Raw genomic sequence first — 16,678 nt, forward strand, 5'->3', positions numbered from 1 at the left:
CAAGGGGTGTATATGGGGTTTTGGGGGTGAACCCTTGCACCCCAAGACGCACCGGCTGACACTCTGCTTACCTTACGCATTACAGACACAATCTCAAGTCAACTGGCTGAGTCTCTACCTGGTAAAAGATTCGCATCGCATAACAGTGTTGACGCTTCTACAGCTGTAGTGTGCCTGCCTCAATATCAGACGATCCCCTGTTCGATGCTTTGCAGTTGCAGGCACGCCTGACAGCAGGGCAATCAGAAATTCGTTCTCTTCAATGAACTCAAGACTGACATAGGCATTGAAGACACTATCGTGCGGTACAATTCTTTATAATGTCTGATCTTCTGAAAATGAAACGCTGACGATGTGAGAAGCATGGGGCGTTTTTAGTCAGATTTGTAAGCGCGTGGCAGGAGCGGTATGTATAATATCGGCAGCGTATAAAACGGATCCAATCAGTGATAAGATGGCGACCCGCAGTAGGGGATCCCAACAGTGGGGTGGCAGCCATGAGTTCATCATCACCAGGCAAGTATGGACAATTTGTGGCTCTGCAAATGCCTGAACTTCCTGAAACTAGTATTCACCTGCACTGTGAATCTAAATATATTATCAAGCGTGTACAGGTCTTCTGTAAAATGGTTTAACGCTTTTCCACCTGGCAAAGCTCTCCTGCTTGATGCAGCGCCACAGTCTTAATAAATAAATCTTGAGTAGCAAATATTTGCACGAATGATGTCTTCGGTCCCATGGATGCACAGGAAGTTGCTGTGCTGTTTTGTGAACGTCTCCTTCTTTCTTGCTTTCTTGCATCGGGTTTTCAAGGATCATGAAGTGTGGCCTGTGTGGCAGGGTGGAGAACGGAGGCAGAGGGGGCGTGCGGGCGTCCAGCAGAACGCAGCGAGTGCTGCAGAATTGGTGTCGAAACTGGAAGAACTACACCGTTGCCTTCATTACGCTGGCAGCAATCCTCTGGTGAGAGGTCCTTGCTTGGCACTTATACCCTACTGACCTGCTGATGTTTAACGCCTCCTTGGTTCTGTTAGAGAGCTGCTCACCGGAGCTGGAGACTCCAGACGCCCGCTGAAGTTGGCTCAAGTATGGGAGCAAGCATTGCGGTTTGGGGTGTGCAGGTTTGTCCAGGGGTCTGGCAGCAGGGCAGCGGGGGGCGTGAAGGGTGGAAGAAAGGGATTGTTCGGGCGTGGGGAGGCGGACACCTGCCCAAGGAGATACCCCCGGCTAACAGTCGAGGTCAGCCCCTCTTAGCTAATTCAGAGCACACTCCTTTTAAGTCGTCATCCTGATGTCCCCACCTCCGCATGTGGTTCAGTCTGCTGCCTGCCTGGCAACACGAAGGCTGTCATAATTGCCACAATCACCACCCTTCATGCAAATATATACCATGCCTAGCCACAGGCAAGCCCTTGCTGGACCCTGCTCAAAGATGCAGCTCTTCTATCTCTGTCAGGGCCCCACAAGGCATCTTTTTGCCCGTGCATGCCCCGCTTGGCCCTGGCCGTACAAATACTGAGCAACATGCAGACGGTTGGGTCTTGCTTGGATCTGGCAAGTCCATCAAGGGGTAGGATATGTGGCAGCCTTCCAGTGCAGCTTGCCTGCAGACGCTGGCAGGAAAAGCGTACAAAAGTCAAAATATCAATGCCCCGCGCAGGAGATTAAAGGAGGGCGGTATCCATACTTGTATGGGGGCCGGCCGGATGGGTGCCGGCAGTGCCAGTCTGAGGAGTATGTGTCCAAGTTCTGCCAGTTTGGCATGGACGGCCATGGGCAGTGCTGGGGAGGGCGGAGGGAACAGCTGATCCATTACTACCTGGAGCGAGGGTTCACGGATATCCTGACGTTCACCCCCTGCGACATGTGGCCGCTGCTGCGCGGGCGCACCCTCTTCTTCAGCGGAGATTCCCAGACGCAGGTGCTCTCTATTGCCGTCTGGCTACCGGTATTGAGTATCAGTGCTCAGATGCGCACAACAAAGCGCCTCACGCAATGAGGCAAAGCCTCCAGTGGAAGTACTTGTGAAGGGTGCAGAACAGACTATTTGGCAGGACTGTTTCTTTTGCATGTCGCCAACTCACTGTCACCATACTTTGGAGAAAGAGGGTGTCTCTATCAGACCCCTTTTGGAATGTGAAGATGCTTCAATCCATGCGGCCTCGTCTGAAGTATCTACTGACGATGAAAGTCATCGCATACAGCCCGCACGCAGCACAGTTCACGAGCGCTGATCATTTGTATGACTGCCTGCGGCGCAGGACTTCATGATGGCGGCGCACTGCTTCATGTACGAGTTCACGGATCTGGGGTGGAGGGAGCTGGGGGATGATGGAGTGGCGCCCCTGCGAAAGCCGGGCTTTGTGTGGCACACCGGCCCCGGCTGCGTGCTGCTGCCTGAAGACACCAAGATCTGCTTCCTGCGCTGCGACACCGTCAGTTGCATGATGGGCGAGGTGCGCACGCAGATGTTCTCCACACTGCTCTATGCTGTAGCCAACAACCGTGCTGATATTCTGGGGCAGGTTCACTCCAGGGATTAATATGGGCTAGAACACTTTGAGACCAGCCAGGATCTTAGACATCCTGGAATACATGAGGAAAATAACGACCTGGCACTTGAGCATGCAGGTGCTGAGTGGCGTCATTTTCTGTTTCCGATTCTCCTGCTGAGTCCCATTCAGGAGCAGATCGTTTCCTGAGACAACACTTAATAGCCAAATAAAATTGTATAACTCATTGCATCTGAACAGGCTTGTAAGCAAGCAAGTGGCGCTGTTGGAGTTCAGGAGCACGTCAAGAGGCGTGCACAGTCTCTTTAGTGGGCCACGCTCTGAATTTGAATAAGAGCATGCATGTGCGAGCGCAGGTGTTGGAAAAGGTTGGCAAGGTGGGCAAGCGGAGGGATTATCTGGTGCTCAACTTTGGGCTGCACTTCTCAGATTCCTACAGGGAAGAGCTGGAGGTGTTCATCGGCCAGGCAAGCTTTCCCTCGGTGTTTTTTACTACCTTCTGAGGTGGCTGATTTGCAGGGGCCATGGCGCTTTCATGACTGGCTTGTCTTCCTATGAGGGAGTCAGACAAGCATGCAGCGCAATTTCTTTCACCATCTGTGTTCCAAGTGGAGTTCCACCATCTACCTCAATGGGAAGGGCCCCAAACACTTGCTAAGGAATGCACAGCTCAGGGAAAAATTGGGGTCTCATGTAGAAGGCTGCGACGTGTGGCGAAGGTAGTGCCAAGCAATGCCTGCGCCTCACGCAGTGACCGCCTACATGAGCGTCGCCGAAACTGCCTTGCGTTGTTCACAGGACCCAGCCCTCAGAACTTGAAACAAGGCATACCTCTCTCTGCAATTGGTCTCTAGTACTAACACCCGCACGAGTGCCCTCGCCTTATAATCGAGGAACGCCTCTCGCCGCAGCGTGTCATCATTACTGACCCCCATGCACATGTGCGCGCAGGTGCAGGCGCTGCGCTCTGCCGGGGAGTTCCCGCACCTGATCTGGAAGGACACGGCGCCGCAGCACTTCAAGACGACCTTCGGGGAGTATCCCGAGGACAAGCCGAAGCCGCCGTTTGAATGCGCGCCGATTGGGAAGGGCATGCCGCCACAGGTGGGCTACAGAAATATTTCTACAATGCTTAGGGCTCAAGGAAAATAATCTCAGGGATTATGATTTAGTGTTAGGAGACATCTTAGAGTGATATTTCACACGGGGAATGCAATGGTGGATTAAGGGTTTAGGGTCGATCAAGGGTCGTACTTCTGTTACAGAGAAAAGCATTGTGAGACTATACTCTGCGCGCAGGTCGGCGCCGACAAGTGGCGGCTTCGTGAGGACCATTCCGTGGAACTGCTCTCCCCCGAATTTGCCACAGTCGCCGAGGGCGGCTGGCGCAACAAGGTGCGCGCTTATACTTGCTTTGTCTTTGATGCCTCCTTGAGCACCATTACACGCCCGGCATCTTGTGCTAGGACGCTCGTGAAGGGGTCGCAGCTGGAAGGAAAGATTGCTAGATTGGTCGATTGCCTGCTGCCAGCACCTTTGCACATTGTGCTGCCGCCATTCCCTAGAAGCACAAGGTTGCTGGAGGACTCAGATTCCCCCAAGGTCTCAAGAGGAATCCCTGCAGCAGGAGGCTGCTGATTTGCCGGCAGGTTGCGAGACATGAAGTGCTGGGCCCGTCTAGCATTCCACTGCACAAGCATCTTATTCGTGTCAAAATTTTGCGTCCACAAGTGGCGCTCAGGAAGGCGGTCATGCACTGGCGCAGATTACGGGATTTCCAAGGGGATGCATTGCCTTTCTTCTGTGGGGTATTCTTATACTTCCTCGACTATGGCGCACAGATCGCGAACGATGTCATGGCGAAGGCGGGAGTGCCAGTGGTGGCGGCCTGGAATGAGACGCTGCCGCTGTGGGACTATCACCGAGACAACGGCGCTGGCCTCGAGTGCACCCATTTCTGCGTTCCCTCCGCGCCCCAGCTCTGGGTCTACTTGCTAACCAAGACTTTGCGAGCAATTGCCGCTGCGGAGCCTGCTGGCGCCTCCGCCTGATCTGGCGCTGCTCCGGCCCCTTTCTGGCTATTTTTAGTCCCCTCAACACCATTCTGCGAGGGAGTGCTGGTCTGCACGGCGTTTAGAGGATGGGATGAGGGTGATTGAGACACAAAATCGACTTTTAAGGAAAGCTTGTAGCTGTGAGGGAGTTCAATGCAGCAGTTCAGAAATGGGAAACTGATTTTAAGATAGAGCAAGATGAACTCAGTTCAATTTGATTGTGTCAGTGTGCATATGTGTGTTCTCGGCAGGTTCCTGCATTTGACAGCAGCTTCTGGATGTGCTTCCTTGCAAGTGAAAATAATTTCTGCGTTCTACTGGGCCAAATTGGTCCTCAAGCATAAAGGCGTTTGATTTTAGGCAACACGTGGAATTAATTCACTGATCCACTGGAATCTCTGGGCGGACAGAGCCAGTCCTGTTGTCTGAGGTGCATGCTCTCAATCCATGGGCAGCTTGCAGGGCAGATGAGATCAGAGCAGAGCGCGAAGGATTCCACATCATGGGCCATGATAGAAATTCAGAAGCTTCATCATAGAGAAAAAACCCAAAATATACTTTCTGGCGGGCTGTGCCCGGGCACCAAGAGATCATTGGGGCTGTTGCAAGAAAATGCAATGAGCTGATGCTCGAAATCTTTTAAAAGGATCCCAAATCCAGCTGGAGCGCAGCTATGGTCGTCAATGTGAAAGTCCAGGCTTTGAAATGATGTTGGAATTACAATTGCATGCCTGTTCAAAATGTTCAATTATTCCTGTTATTACTCCCTTCCTACTTGCTCTGCTTTATGCAGGCATCTGCATTCCTATTCCTTTAACCTGGGCATGCAAGGAAGTAAAACTTTCGTTCTCACGATCCAAGTTTTTAGTCTACCTGGATGCATATATGCTAGCGCCCCTTCAAGTATACATGCTGATAGAGGGGAAAATGATGTACGCAGCCTTGCCACTCCCAAAATCCAAATCCTAATTCAATCCTATGATAGAACACCCAGTTTCAACTCAGCATACAGAGCTTACAATAGGTCTATTCTACTCAAGATCTATTATTAGTTTGCTGTTCAGCTCTGTCTTGCAATTGCCCTCATCAGAATACTTGCTCTGCACGTCTGCAACCTGACCTCCAAGCAGTCTGCCAGAACAGTGGTCAACCAGTGGTCAGAACAGAACACAGTGCAGTACAATTACTATACAGTTGTGCCACATCTGGTGTGCTCAGATGACAGCACGCAGTGTGACATGCAGCGAGCTGTCGGCAAACCAGGCATACATGCCAGGCAGCTCTGCATTGACTCGCTGTCTGAACCTCTCTATCAGCGCCCCTACCTGCGTGGCTGCCTCCACGTGGCCTGCCTCCAGCGGCAGGCCAAAAGCAAGCGTCACTCCCAAGTGGTCATCTGTCCAATGCACATCACGCCCACACATTAGCTCATGAGACATCCAGCAGGTCACCTTTTTACGACATATGCTTTCCAATGGTGCTCGCAAAATTTTGCTCTTTGTCATATAGAGGATCAGTCAGGCTTCTTTCCAGGAAGCAAGTGGGTCGTGGTGAAGGAAGCGCTCAATTTAAGAATCGCAGGCTCTAAGAACATCCACAATCTGTGCTGCAGGTGAGACTTGGCCACTCAGGGACTTTGGCGCATCGACAACACTCCTGCCGCTGTTTGACTTGACAAGTAATGGGACCCCGAATATGTCACCCTGAAGGTGTCCCAAAGCCTGGGCAAAGAGTTTGTGGGAATGCCCACAGTGCTTGGACTGGCAAATTCCATCTGTATTAGCCAATCTGAAAAACCGATCACACCGAGAGGCGAGCTGTGCAGGCGCACCTCTGTAGTGGCCTTCCCTGTTGCCGTCACGGCTGGCAGCAAACCAGTAATCGGGCGCCTCGGCCTCTGCCATTATGCGATCCACTCTCTCCGTCTCCTCGCCCTCTGGCAGTGACTCATCGACCTCGCCAGAGAAGCCCATCTCCTGCCAACTCACCAGCCGCTCCAGACTCCTGCAATTAAATTCACATTCTGAGTGAAACCAGACTCTACCCAGGATGATCTCAATGCCTGGAGGACTCTCATCCGGTCAGCTGGTTGCATGAGAGCTGCATTTTGCCATTCATTGACCACCCATTGTGTTATGGATGCCCTGCGGTCATTTCCAGGGCTAATTCAAGCCCAGTGCTTTGTTTTTGTTGATGCAACAGGAGCCCTGTTACGATTTCTTGAGAGTTGGAAAACATCGAGCGTTTAAACATCCAGGATTGACATCACGCCTGCACTCAAAGACGGCCACTGCAGCTCTGTCGATCAGGAAGCCCTGGGATGCCAGCTCATCCGCCCTTAGCAACTCTGTCTCCTCCCTGGCACATTGCAAAAGCATCTGCAATGACGGAACAGACTCAAATTGCAGAACTGCATGCCTGGTTCACGCGAGGCAACATGGGCAAGATGCAGATTTAGTCAGGTCTGTGTCTTGGCACCACTTGGATGATGCCAAAAAGAACAAAGTGTCAAGGAATCTCTGTGTAAAAATAAAATGCATCCCATGCCACGTGCACATTAGAAATGCATCCGAAAGTTGCACAGTGGAGTGCTTGCAGCAGACCTGCAGATCCTGAGCAGGGCGTCCAGCTGCTGGGGATTCAGCCTGCACGTGTCCCTAACAGCGCCCAGAGAGGTCTTGGGCCACTTGGACCCAGGATTCTCCTTTGGCAGGCTGCCATGCCTTTTGTCGAGTTCCTGCTTCAGGCGCACCAATGCTGGTGGAAAGCCCCTACGCGACACAAGATGAGACCTTACACTGCTGCTGTGTTTGCCCCAACATCATGCAATTCACGGTTGGAGCGCACACAGGTGTGCACCTGCCTTGTGAGCTACATCCTTATTCCAGATTGTATGGAGAGAAATGTGCAGACATGGTGAACTGGATCGGACCTGTATGCGAGTGTGACAACGCCCTGCCACGACACAAAGAAGGCATGCGGGCGCAGGATGCATGTGGGAGTGCTGGACAGAAGCTTGCTGAGCTCACTGCCTCTAGTTTCTGCTGACAAAACCTGTGCAGCGTCAGTGAAGGTCAGCTTCAAGTGTGAAGCCATACGTTAGGGACTCTTGGAGAATTTTCAGCATGCATTGAACTCCTGTCTTAGCATACAAGGTGATTGTTGGAACTCACCTGCTGGGGGGCAGGCTGTTCTTGGGCATCCCCAGTGTCCCCTGCATGATGCTCCAGATGCTTCTTGTGTGCCCTTCCGAAAGCTCTTGCGACAGCACTCATACTAATATCGTGCCTGCAATGGTAATTTCTTTACTTCTGGCTCGAGGAGTAGTTCCCTCTCAAACAAAGTGATCCAAGATCGGGCAGGAACGATCAACAGCTGACGTGACTCAGGTCGTACCTTTATTCAACTACAATATAAGAGTATCTCAGAAGTGATGGCGCTGTCAATGAAAGCTGCGGATTCCCGATGAGTCGTCCACCGTGGTGATGAAGACCTCGGTTTGCAACTGGACAAGTTCTGTGTGATGCGGCAGGATGGACCCAGAAAATTCCAATGTTACAGCAGAACAACAGAATACAATTTAGTGTAATTCACAGACAGCTCTGCTTGAAGGGCAGATATTGACAAATTGACAGCCCTTCAGGGTTCTCTAGAGCTTGGGGTCGGTGTCCCTTTGGAGCTCACAACTTTCCCAGCTGATCATTCTTGTGTTTCAGACTGCATTTGGATCGCTCAGCAGAAGGTGTTGAAGATGAGCTGGCAGGAGTATGTCGACGATCACTTGATGTGCGAGCTGCCAAACGGAGGAACACTGAAGAGTGCAGCGATCGTTGGCCTTGATGGAGGTGTCTGGGCGCAGAGTGCAGACTTCCCAGCTCTTGGAGATGACGAGGTAAGTCTAAAACATACTTACATTTATTACCTGATGTGGATGAGAGATCAAGCAGTGGTTCACAACTACCTCGTGGAGGTTGATGAGTCTGATGATAGTGAAAGGACGTGAGTGGTCTTCTTTGCCAAACCTGTCTCCACATCTGAAAGTGTTACTTGATTATTGCGTAACTTCCGAGCTTGTATCATGGAAGAGCAAGCCTCGCATGTTGTCTCCTAGAGCTTGTCTGAATCACTTCTGCCACTCTCATGGACAAAGACCGGCCTGTCATCTTCATCCCTCAATCTTATTATCAGTTTATTTGATGCCTGATCAACTTCAGGGGATCAACGCTGTGCCTCCCATTGTCTTTCTTGAGCACCATCTCATTGTGAACAGTCTCCTGTTGACATGGGGCCTCTGCTTTTTGCAGGTCGCCAAAATCGTGAAGGGCTTCACGGACCCCTCGGTGTTGGCAACAGGGGGCCTGTACCTGGGGGGCGTGAAGTATCTGTCCATCTCCCCAGACCCTGCAGTCATCCGTGGCAAGAAGGGCCAGGACGGGGTGACCGTCAAAAAGACAGTCAGCGCTCTGGTGATCGGCATCTATGGCGAGGGCGTGCAGCCTGCAGATGGGAACATCGTCGTGGAGAATCTGGCTGACTACTTGACAAATACAGGGATCTGAGGGACAGAAAAAGGATTCATGCAGCACACCCGCATGAGGCTGCGGGTGATGCACTGAGCGTGCACAGAGCTAGATCATCATGGGCAATGCTGAGAGGGTAGCGGTAGATTTGTATATTTATGTGCAATGCACTGGCTAGCAGTGCATAAAAGAGACTGCTGGCTGGTACTGAGTGCGGCAGCTACTGGCTTTCTAATAACAGTGAGGCTCAAGAAGCAGTACAATGTTTCTGCAGAGACTGGTGGCAGCATGGGCCGGAATCTGCAGGGCAATTAAGCAATTGTCTGGAATGATAAAGAGGACACAACTAGGAAAATGTTTTGGATTGCATCCAGCTCTTCAGATTTGGGCTTCAAAGATAAGAATAGCGATTTCTCGAGTCTTGTAAATACAATCAACACAACTTCTGATTTGAGGACACACATCAATCTACTTGCGTTGCCAGTGGCTCCTAGCCATACCGAATTTGCGGGAACTGAAATTGCGGCCTTCTACAACCTGATCAGGTCGTAGCATTATTTCATAACGCCATCTATCATGATATCAATATTACTCGTCCCTTTTATCAGATTTTGTTGTATTCTGGCAGGAGACACACCAGCGCAGAGTACTTGCATACATTGCTCTCACAGTGGGCCTCCTATCAGTTTCAACAATTCTCTTGACAAAATCTCTTGAAACTTCATTTTCTGCATCAAGGCCCTGCGGGATTGCAATCTCGCAGGGCTGCAACTCTAGCATCAATCTGCTTTGTTGATCATCTACCCTAAATTGCGGAAAGAGCGCACGTGTGCTAGAATGAGCTCATGGCGACTGCCCCTGTGCGGCCCACAGCTGCTGCAGGTCGACTAGCTGGGCCAGACAGCTGGCCAGCAGCACCCCACTCAAGTCCTTCACATAGCCATCCACCCAACACCGCATCCCCTTTATCTCCCTTATCTGCACAGGCACATGCTGCAGCTCACCAGCTCATTCAGTTTGAACCCAACTTCCTGCAGCGCTGCACGGCATCGTGCAGTGTGCATGTGCAGAAGAGCAGTATGCATCCAAATTCTTATGACTGTCTTTAAAGGCTGGTCCTGCCAGAGGCAAGGCACATCTGCCGCTAGCAAACACTGCCACATGCTTCGGAATGGTTAAATAAATACGTTCGCTCGCATGTGAGAAAGCTAAGCCCAGCAAGTGAAGTCAAGATACCTGGAGAATGGTATGAATAAATTATTTAGGGATGGGCAGACCTCGCATTCAATGCGCAGAGTGGTGTGCAGGGGCACGCTCTTCTTGATCTTGAAGCCAGCCTCTATCGTGGACAGCATGGGGGAGAACTCCATCTTTCCCAGCTCTGCTGTGGCTTCATCCAGCAGAGACTCCACCTGCACGCATGAAGACTCACCCTTCAGATGCACACCTGCTGATTAGCATGCAATTGTGAAACAAACGTAAGCTACGGATATGAAGTCGTTTACTTGCTCCCACGCAAGACACTAGGGCGTCATTAAGTACGCCCGCAGTGTGCAGTCAGCAACGCACAGCTCCCCCGTGAGCAGACATCCAGTAGCCATTGCCTATCGATGCTCTGTCCCCCAGCCGAGCTGCCCCCAAAATGGTGCCGTACCGGTCATCTCTCTGCTTGTCCTACAATACGAATCACATCACAAAATCACGATACTTTTTTTTTCAGAAGTTGCAATTCCTGTGTCAGCTAATCTGGCTTGTGCCCAGATCATCAGGTGAAAGTAAAGGATGTCACCCATGAGGTAGTCTCAGACCTTCGAAATCTACAATAGGTGATCTGCTCTTCCTGTACCTTATAAAATAGGCGCATGTCAAAGCCGGCCTGAGCGGCTTCATCACCGGATGTCCAGCTGCCGTTTCTGAGCAGCTCATAGGGCGAATGCTCTCCGGCAAGGTGCTTCTCGAAAGGGTGCGCCGTTGGATCTTCAGCTAGCTCCCTCAGAAGAGGATCCCGCGGTGGGAACAGGCCATGCGGCCTGCAGTCAGCTGAAGGTAGATATTAAGGCGGCCCTGCCAATGTGTAAGTCATCGATTCCACCGTGCTAGCACATGTATATTGACATCAGGGACACTCCAAAGAGCCCTGGCAATTGGGGCTTGTTGTCACAGCATGCAGGTCCCAAAATGGCCTAGGTGCAATTCCAGCAACTTGGGGCAAACATTCATCGGCAAATGGCGATGAGAATGAAGGCACCAATAGTAGTCCGCTTGGGAAGCCAGGGGCGCACCTGGAAGGCAGACCATCAGCTATGGTCTGTGCTCTGTACCCAGCAACCGTGGCTGCAAATTGGTTGGCACGCGCGGATGCGGGTGTGTTTCTATGAGCTGCTGGGTCTTCTGTCTGCTCCACTGAACCGCCTGGCTGATCATCTACCTCCGACCCTGCTCACAATCCAGATTCAAGTAGAACTGATTATGCAACTAGAGACTTTTATGTTAAATCTGCGCAACTGGTCCGGTTCCTTACCCTTCTCAGTACGCCCTTGAGACGCCATCCCATTCAAGGAGGATGGCTTATTGGTACCACCAGACTCATAGTAATACGTGATTTGCTCAGTGCTCCAGGTATTCATGCATTCTTCAGAAATCTCGGGTACATCGATGTATTTCTCGCTCAGTACATCGATTAGATTAATCAATCTGATCGTGCTTTCGTCCATGCCCCTTCTCAACGAGCCACTCTTGTCATCTGCCTGTGGTCTTGAGAAGTGGTCTTGAGATCACTACAAATCCTAGAAAGCTTGTCAGCGCTACCTTCGGGCCTCTCTGGGCAGCGTGATGTCAACAGCGTGCTCGCCGGGAGGACCCTGTTCAACCGGCGGTTGGCGTTTCTGCGAAACCGCTAGGGCGCTTGCAAAAGGAAAGGGGATTTGATATGTGCGCTTTGGACCTGTTCAAAATTTGCTTGTGAACGTTTGGGAGTTATTTTTTGGCTCGGCGTAGGACCGCAGCGGGCGGCAGGCTTGTAGAGGCTGCCATCGTCGTAAAATCTTGCTGAACTCGTCCAAACGGTCCAAAAGCAGAATTCACGGTGGGCATGATTACAACTCATTGTCTGCAGTAAGACTGGTAGCTTGTCAATACACCCTGATGGCGTCTCGGAGAACTCTAAGGGAGCGGCGAAACGTCAATTACAATGAGGACATGCTCGAGAAACAGCGCGGCGCCTCTAAAGCCATGGAAAAGGATTTGGAATCTGAAGACAATGATAGGTACGAAACAGCATTTGCATGGGTAGCATCGCGCCATTGTACGGTTGACTTGGACATGTAGGATTCTTAGGCGCATTGACAATGGCAGATTTGCTCCATCTAGAGCTCTTGTCATATCAGATGAGGTTTTGATGGGAGTTTGTTGTTAACACTCAAGTCAAGCAGCGGCTCGCGTGGCCTTTTCCTTTTCGATGGCCTTTTTGTTCGTGTCTGGAATCCTTTCAGTAGAGATCTATGCCAAAGCCACGGTACACAGCGCTCACGGCGTCTACTGCGGGTGATTCAGGGAGGCAAGTGACTTTAGCGGAGGAGAGGATGATGCGGGCAGCAGATCTGATTCTGATTTCGAATCCAGTAGACCCCATGCTCGTAAGCAAACACGGCGAACATCAAAATCGGAGTCTGACAGTGAGCAGAACTCCGATTCAGAGAGACCAGCAAAGAAGATGAGGAAGCAGAAGCCAGTGAGGGAGTTACCTGGCCGCTCTGCACGACCTGCAACATACAAAGATGGCAGCAGCGACGACAATGACAGCAACGATGAAGACGATGAAGAGGTCTCCATTGGTACGCCTGCAACCTTGTTGTCTGCCTCAGAACTCGCGGCCATGTATCCTTCACAGCGATCCATCCTACTTCCATTGCTTCTTAAAATGTAAAAGCTTGGCTTGATTTGATAGCATTCAGGTCTTGCTTGAGATTAGCTTCCAACTGCCTGTTGTGTCACAGGCGGTGAGGAGGTTCTAGGGCACGAGGACAGACCCCTGTCCCAGGAAGACATCGCAGACATCGCGTCAGCGGACATCCCTGCAGAAGATGTGGCCATGTTGGAGGACGGATCAGGTGCAGATGACAAAGCTGCTGCCGCTGAGAAGCCTGCCGCGCCCGGCAAGCGGCGGCTGCTGCTGAAGCGCTCAGGCCCTGTCGCCCCAAAGCAGGCGGCTGCACCCCAGGCCACACCCACTGACAGTGCAGGTGACCACTGAATGCTCCTTGCCCAACAGCATGACATCTTATTGAAGATAGTTAGATGAAGAGGTGCATGCAAGTCAAGGCATTTCTGCATTCTGTGAATGTAATGGTGTGAACCGGGTATGTCTGACATGGGGGAAATTTTGAGTTTAATTGTGTGCTGCGCCTCCTGGCCAATGTCAGAGCAAGTGTGTGCTATTGCAGGCGACGCATCTGAGGGTGATAGAGGCGCCAAACGAGGGGAGAAGAAGGCAAAGGAAGCATTGCTCAGCAAGCTCAGCGAGGTCACGCGCGAAAGGAAAGCTGCCTCAGAGACCACTCGCGCCAGGAATTCCCGAGCAGCCGTTACCAAGGTGACTATATCGCATGCATGCTTTCCAAAACCACCTGAGGTCAAGAATTGCGCAATGCGAGCGCGGATGTTCAGAGAAAGAGGATACAGACATCGAAGCGCAAGGGCAAGCGCCAGAGTGGGCCGCCTTGCAGAGTAAATGAAATGCGCACAACGTACAAGATACACAAGATGCACCATGAATGCTCTGAATGCTTCTCTGCTTCTAGTGGTTCTTTGATGAGTGTTGGTATGCATGCAGGCGCCCAGTCAGCAGCGCCGATCCGCCCGCGACCTCGCCAAAGTGAATATGGCAGAGGCAGACAGCAAAGGGGAGGAGCCGGCTTCTGACGAGGATGGCAGTGACTTTGAGGGGAGCGACGCCAGCTCAGAGAGTGACGCAGAAGCTGATGAGCAGGTCCTTGTCTCCGACGGCGATAATGACTTTGTGGACAAGGCGCCCCGCAGGTACACGCACCTCTCTTTTGCAGCATCCATTCCTTCCCGTGCCATAGTATCTGGTGTTGTCTTGTTAGTCTCAGATGGTAATTGCAGCTCTGGAGGTCCTTAACAAGTAGAGAAGCTTGCAGCCTGTCTGGGTTCTTCACAGGAGAGGGTGCTGTCAGTAGGATTTGCATCCGCGCACAGCGAGAGTTTCTCAAATGTGCACTTCTGACAATTGCATGTGCATGGCTTCTGCAGACCGCCACCCTCGAAGAAGGCCAATGGGGCAGTTGTGCGACGCTCCAACAGGGCAGGCCCCTCTGCACCTGCTCAGAAGGTCTGCACATCCACAATCATGACTAGTGTCCCTCCTTATGCAAGAGTAGCAGTGCGCTGGGGCCGCGCATTAGCATTTCGAACAGAAGCCTGCCTCGCTCGGCATATGCACTTCAGTGCACTTACACTCGTTCAGCTCTGATCCACTGTGCAGGCAGTGACGTGGCAGTAGCAATATATTAAAGATCTTCTGAGTGACAGCGCTTTCACGCAGGGTGCGCAGAAGCAGGGCGCAAAGAAGGCGCCTGCCAAGAAGGGCAAGGCTGCCGGCGCCAAGAAGAAGGCGTCTCTTTCGCGCAGCCGCTCTGGCAGCAGGTACCAACTATCCCACATCACCTCCAGTAGAACAGCTTTGCAATTTTTGCATTTGAAGCATCCCCATGCATGCATGTCCATGACTTAAAAAGGCTGCTATCAGGGATTGAAGCACCCATGTCTCAGGAATCATTTTGATCGTCTCACATGCATTCCTTCACCCTTCCATCAATCTGAACAGCCTCCTTTGTGTGTCATGCGAATTTGAAGGCCGCCTGACATGGAGAGCTCTTCGCATGACAGCGTGTGCATGATCACAGGAGGACGACGCCTGCAAGCAGCAACGAGGAGGAGGCATCAGACGAGGAGGAAGACGCGTCGCAGGAGTCATCAGAGTCTGACGTGGACGAGTCAGACTTGGAGCGCGTGGAGAAGATCCTGGACGTGCGCGAAGACAAGGGCGGCAAGGAGAAGATCTTTGTCAAATTCAAGGGTGCGGCTTTCAATACTCTTGTTGACAGTGTTATGTTAAAGTTCCGCATGGATAGACTAACCTACCTACTAGAACTGGTGCATTGTGCCTGGAGTCATTCTTAGAAAGTTGCGCTTGCCTGCATCAGCCCTGATGACTTGTGGCAGACAAGGGGATGAAAGACATAGCAGAGGGTGTTTGCCCTGTTTGCCCTTTCTGGCATTTGTGAGTTGGCATGTGAAAACATCGCACAGCCACTTGTGGCTCATCTGCCGGAATTGCTCGCACATTTGTATGGTGAAATATCGCCTTGAAGGCATGCCTCATGTGATTGTGCAGAGGTGAGCTACCGCAAGGCGGAGTGGGTGGCCGGCGAGGAGCTGTGGGAAGTCAAGGCGCAGCTGCTGCGCAACTTCATGCAGCGCCGCGCAGTCGACGGCGGCGGCTCCGGGGAAGATGACGAGGAAGGTGCTGCCGGGGGATTAGTTAACGGCATCAACCCCGACTGGCTGGTGGTGGATCGGGTCATCGCCCAGCACGGCAAGGGTGCATCTACTGAGTACCTGGTTAAGTGGTGCCAGCTGCCATACTCGGACGTCACCTGGGAAGCTGCCAAGCACCTGTCACACGCTGAGGACAAGGTGCGCCGCAGACATCAGGACAGCACTGATGAAAGGCGTGGGAAAACCTGGGACATTGTTTTAAGGTGCTACCGGTGGTGTTGCTGCAGGAGGTCTTGGCCGCTTGAGTTTGAAATGCCATAGGACTGCCCCGCCAGAGTTTCAAGCGCATTGCCAATCTTACAGCCGTATGCATGCATGCCTTCACGCATGTTCTAAGTGGATAGTGGGGATCACAATGGCTCAGCTGGGATCAGCAATGTGCACTGGGGGAGGGATAAGTGCGCTGACATTCCAGAATATTCCAAAATTTGGCTCAAATGTCATCTATGCAATGCACAGGAGAAGATCGCGGCGTTCAAGAAGCGGGAGCAGCCGGCGGCGATGCGCAAGGGAGCGTCGGCGGCGCGTACGGACGTTGTGCCGAGCTTTTTGAACGGGCGGCAGCTGCGTGACTACCAGCGCGAGAGCCTCAAGTGGATGATGGCCAACTTCCGCGTCCAGAAGAACTGCATCCTCGGCGACGAAATGGTGCGCCCACCAGCCTGCATGACTTTCACGCCCTGCTTAGTCTTCATGCATATGGCCATTGAGCGTGCACTGTATGCCTCATGCAGTGAGGATGCAGTAGATTGGGGTGCTTTTGGGGTGTGGATCAAGTGCATATTAAGCCTGGCCAACATCGTATTGCTCTTGAGCATATGCATGCCCAGGGCACATTGTTTAATGCTTACATAATGGGACCTATCCCTTGAGCATGCCAGACACTCCTGCATCGTACCTGACATGAACCTGGTTGACGCTGTTTTTTCTGGTGTGCCCCTGGGACAGAATCCAAGCAGCTTGTCAATCAAGCCGATGGCGGTCAATCAACCTCCCGTGGCTGCAGGCCTTG

The 16,678-nt window shown here is 52.0% G+C and overlaps 4 protein-coding genes across 4 annotated transcripts; 2 read left to right on the forward strand and 2 right to left on the reverse strand.

The window, feature by feature from the left end:
• Positions 1-497: 497 nt before the first annotated feature.
• On the forward strand, positions 498-4,564 carry COCSUDRAFT_63432 (hypothetical protein; the record flags this gene model as incomplete). Its single annotated transcript, XM_005647537.1, has 9 exons — positions 498-520; positions 841-963; positions 1,122-1,239; positions 1,661-1,921; positions 2,262-2,456; positions 2,870-2,995; positions 3,465-3,617; positions 3,813-3,908; positions 4,355-4,564. The coding sequence occupies 9 exons, from the start codon at positions 498-500 to the stop codon at positions 4,562-4,564; spliced, it is 1,305 nt and encodes a 434-aa protein (XP_005647594.1).
• A 705-nt stretch (positions 4,565-5,269) lies between these two features.
• COCSUDRAFT_53491 (hypothetical protein) lies at positions 5,270-8,159 on the reverse strand. Its single transcript, XM_005647538.1, has 7 exons — positions 7,964-8,159; positions 7,741-7,855; positions 7,500-7,621; positions 7,171-7,338; positions 6,839-6,925; positions 6,399-6,571; positions 5,270-5,963 (listed from the first exon to the last, which is right to left on the reverse strand). Exons 2-7 carry the CDS (start codon positions 7,840-7,842, stop codon positions 5,782-5,784), a joined length of 834 nt encoding a protein of 277 aa, XP_005647595.1. The 5' UTR covers positions 7,843-7,855; positions 7,964-8,159; the 3' UTR covers positions 5,270-5,781.
• Positions 8,160-8,297: 138 nt separating this feature from the next.
• Positions 8,298-9,527, forward strand: COCSUDRAFT_29074 (Profilin/allergen). Its single transcript, XM_005647539.1, has 2 exons — positions 8,298-8,459; positions 8,872-9,527. Exons 1-2 carry the CDS (start codon positions 8,319-8,321, stop codon positions 9,124-9,126), a joined length of 396 nt encoding a protein of 131 aa, XP_005647596.1. The 5' UTR covers positions 8,298-8,318; the 3' UTR covers positions 9,127-9,527.
• A 403-nt stretch (positions 9,528-9,930) lies between these two features.
• On the reverse strand, positions 9,931-11,801 carry COCSUDRAFT_15931 (hypothetical protein; the record flags this gene model as incomplete). The annotated part of the gene is made up of 6 exons (XM_005647540.1): positions 9,931-10,065; positions 10,365-10,499; positions 10,657-10,761; positions 10,934-11,117; positions 11,370-11,511; positions 11,621-11,801. The coding sequence occupies 6 exons, from the start codon at positions 11,799-11,801 to the stop codon at positions 9,931-9,933; spliced, it is 882 nt and encodes a 293-aa protein (XP_005647597.1).
• Between the last annotated feature and the right edge of the window lie 4,877 nt (positions 11,802-16,678).

The sequence above is a fragment of the Coccomyxa subellipsoidea genome (genome assembly GCF_000258705.1).
Source record: "Coccomyxa subellipsoidea C-169, whole genome shotgun sequence".
Classification (NCBI taxonomy): Eukaryota; Viridiplantae; Chlorophyta; class Trebouxiophyceae; family Coccomyxaceae; genus Coccomyxa; species Coccomyxa subellipsoidea.